The sequence below is a fragment of the Trichechus manatus genome, unplaced genomic scaffold (assembly GCF_000243295.1).
Source record: "Trichechus manatus latirostris isolate Lorelei unplaced genomic scaffold, TriManLat1.0 scaffold00213, whole genome shotgun sequence".
NCBI classification, from domain to species: Eukaryota; Metazoa; Chordata; class Mammalia; order Sirenia; family Trichechidae; genus Trichechus; species Trichechus manatus.
This window is the reverse complement of record NW_004444149.1, coordinates 545,926-549,141: the sequence shown is the minus strand read 5'-3', so window position 1 is coordinate 549,141 and position 3,216 is coordinate 545,926. Positions and strand designations below refer to the sequence as shown.

The 3,216-nt window shown below is 56.9% G+C and overlaps 1 protein-coding gene across 1 annotated transcript in view; it reads right to left on the bottom strand.

Moving 5' to 3' along the window:
• Positions 1-316: 316 nt before the first annotated feature.
• The window catches only part of NES (nestin), an 8,695-nt gene continuing 5,795 nt past the window's right edge, over positions 317-3,216 (bottom strand). The window contains exons 6-7 of the mRNA XM_004388471.1: positions 2,951-3,205; positions 317-2,752 (exon numbers count right to left, since the gene is read on the bottom strand). Of these exons, the coding sequence (XP_004388528.1) occupies positions 317-2,752; positions 2,951-3,205 (2,691 nt within the window). The remainder of the gene's footprint in view (positions 2,753-2,950; positions 3,206-3,216) is intronic.

Below are 3,216 nucleotides of genomic sequence, written 5' to 3'. Positions count from 1 at the left end.
TCCTCCAGCCGATGGGAATGGGAGGGAAAGGGGTACAGAAAAGGGGGCCTAGTGCTATAGGGCCTCAGCTGGCTTAAGCCTCATGGGACAGTGCAGGCAGGATGTCCTGCTTTGCAGGGTCCGAGGGGCAGGTTTTGATCCCTGGAGCCTCCATTCTTATAAAGACCCCTTTGTCACACCCCATTTCACCTTGGCCGGCGGCCAGGTCTCTCGGAGGGAAACCACAGGTCAAGAGGTCATAAGTTAAGGGTGCTGCCCCTGGGCAGGAGGGTGCTTGGGGACAACCCTCCCCCGGGCCCTCAGCGCAGGTCTTTCTCTAGTCTTCCCCTGAGGACCACGAATCTCCCTCTCCTTCCCTCTGAGTGAACTTGAGGTACTGGCCCTGGCCCAGGCGAAGAGGAACCCCTGCCCAAGGGGCCTTCAGGGAACCCCCCTCCTCCACCTCTAAGGGGCTCCCTCGCTCCCCCTCAGGGGCCTCCGGCTTCCCCTGCCCTCCTCCCTCAGACTGCTCCAGCCTGGTCACCAGCCCCCCATTCAAGTGCTGGGACTCCTCCCAGCTGGGATCTTGGCCATTGACACCAAAGGTTTCCCCTGCGCCCTGGTGGCCCATGTCCTCCACCCCACTGGGGGTCTCCAGGGGGCCAGAGACTTTGTCCTCCCTGTCCAAGGGAACCAAGTCAGACTCCTCCTCTGAGCTGGAAGGCTCAGCGCTGTCCTGGGACTCAGTCTCTAGGGCAGTCATGGGGGCACTGACCCCCACAGTCTCAGACTCCACAAGGTCTCCTCTCTGCGGGCCACATGGGCTCTGTAGGCTGCCCACAGAGGACCCTGGCCCCCTCCCCTCCTCTTCCTCCTCATTCTCCTCCCCACTCTCTTCTTCATCCGCAAACCCATCGGACTCCTCATCCCGATCCCAGACCGCAGGCTCCAGCAGCAACTGGGGCACCTGCCTCAGGGGTTCTGCCACCTCCCCAGGGACCCCAGGAAGAAGAGAGGCTTCCGTCCCCAGGTCCTCAAACTCCTCGGACAGGTCCGAATCACGGCTGTGCCCCTCCTCCTCATCTCGACCCTCCTCTTCAGAGGGGTGGGTCCCAAGGCCCTCAGAGGCCAGGATGGTGGGATCCCAGCCTTCCTGTCTGGCCTCCCCCTGAGGGGAGGGCCTCTCCTCTCCAGCTGGGCCCCACTCAGAGAGGGCTGCGGACCCGGGGAAGAGGACCAGGGGAGTGGAGTCGGGAAGAGTCTCCCCTAGCTCATCGGCCTCACTCTCTTCTCCGCTCTCTTCCCCCTCCTCCTGGAGACCCTCAGGGATCCCCCCAGAACCCAACTCCTGCTCACCCTCCAGCTTTTCTGGGGCCTCAGCCCTACTTTCCAGCCCCCAGCTAGCCTCCTGTTTCCCCTCAGTCTGAGGCTGGGGCCCAGGGGCATCTTCAGGGAGTGAGGTAGGCACCCAGGGCTCCGGGGGCCTTGGGCTGGGGGGCCCTGGCACTGGTTTCGCATCCTCCTCTGGCCTGGGCTGAGGGGCATCGATTCCATCAAGGCACAGGGTTTTAGCAGGGAGCCCCTCCTCTGCCCCCCAGGCTGCTTCAGACTCAGTCTCCGCCCAGCTCTCAGATTCCTCAGGTTTCCGGGGGTCTCTGCTCTCCCCAGGCAGCTGGGAGAGCTCTGACTCCAGAGCATCTGCCTCCTTTAGGCCCTTCCCGGGCTCTCCCAAGCCCTGTACTTTCTTTGCCTCCAAACCTTCCTCCCCTAGGGGTGGCTCCATCACTTCCTCTCTGGCCAGGTGGCCTGGGTCCTCCAGCGCTACAGCCTCCTGCTCCAGACCCTCCTCAGTTCCCACAACGGACTCACCCATGGCTGTCTCTGATGCCAAGGCGACCTGTAGGGAGGCTGGGTCACTCCCTGGAGCCACATCCTCATCTTTTAACATGGCTTCTACCATCTCTGGCATCCCTTGGGGAGCTCCGAGGCCTGGGGCCCCCACCTGATCTGGTTGCCCTTCAGGGTCCTGGTGGCCCTCAGCACCTCCTTCCCCCATGGCTCCCTCAACTGGGACCCTCTGCTCTTCAGGCTCAGGGCTCCCTGGGTACCCTTCACCTGTGTTCCCTGCCTCCACTGCGGCATTCAGCAGTAGCTCTACCTGCTCTACAACCTCCTCCTTCCCATCGAGGTCATCCTGCTCCTTCGGGCCCAGTTCTGCTTCATCCTTATTTTCCACTTCATCCCTCCCAGGTGGGGGGTCATGGCTCAGCTCTTGGTCCCCCCCCACCACATCTTCCCACCTCTTCTGATTTGCAGACAGTGGTAGCTCCTGTCCCTCATCTTCCAGAGACCTCAGCAAATCAGTATTCTCTCCCCTCTCCAGGTTCCCCTCCTCTTCCAGATACTTTGGACTTTCCTTGTCCACCTCTTCTGAAGATTTCAAATTTTCTAGGTCCCACTCTCCCAGAGATCTCAGTGGTTCTTGATTCTCCTTTTCTAGGGGTTTCAATGTCTCTTGGGTCTCTTCCACAGACACGAGTGGTTCTTGAATTTCCTTTTCTAGAGCCTTCATTGTCTCCTGATTCTCTTCTTCTAGGGACCAGAGTGGCTCTTCAGTTTCTGGAGGTTTTAATATTCTCAAGGCTTCTGTTTCTGCAGACTTCAGTGATCCTAGATTCTTTATTTCTAAAGATTTCACTCCCTCTACACTGTCTTCTTTTAGAGACCTCAACAGCTCTTGATTCTCTTTTTCAAGAGGCTTCAATGTCTTCTGGTCCTCTTCTCCTGAAGACCCCAATGGCTCTTGAGTCTCTTTTTCAAGAGATCTCAGTGTTTTCTGGTTCTCTTCTTCTTGAGACTCCAGTGGCTCCTGATCCACATTTTCTAGGGTTTCCTGATTCTCATCTTCTAGAGACTTTAGTGACTCTTGAGTCTCTTTCTCTAGAGTTCTCAATGTCTCCTGGTTCTCAATTTTTAGAGACTTTAGTGGCTCCTGATCCATATTTTCTAGGATCTTCTGATTCTCATCGTCTAGAGACTTTAGTGACTCTTGAGTCTCTTTCTCTAAAGTTCTCAATGTTTCCTGGTTCTCAATTTTTAGAGACTTTAGTGGCTCCTGATCTGTATTTTCTAGGATCTCCTGATTCTCATCTTCTAGAGACTTCAGTGACTCTTGAGTCTCTTTCTCTAGAGTTCTCAATGTCTCCTGGTTCTCTTCTTCTTGAGACTCCAGTGGCT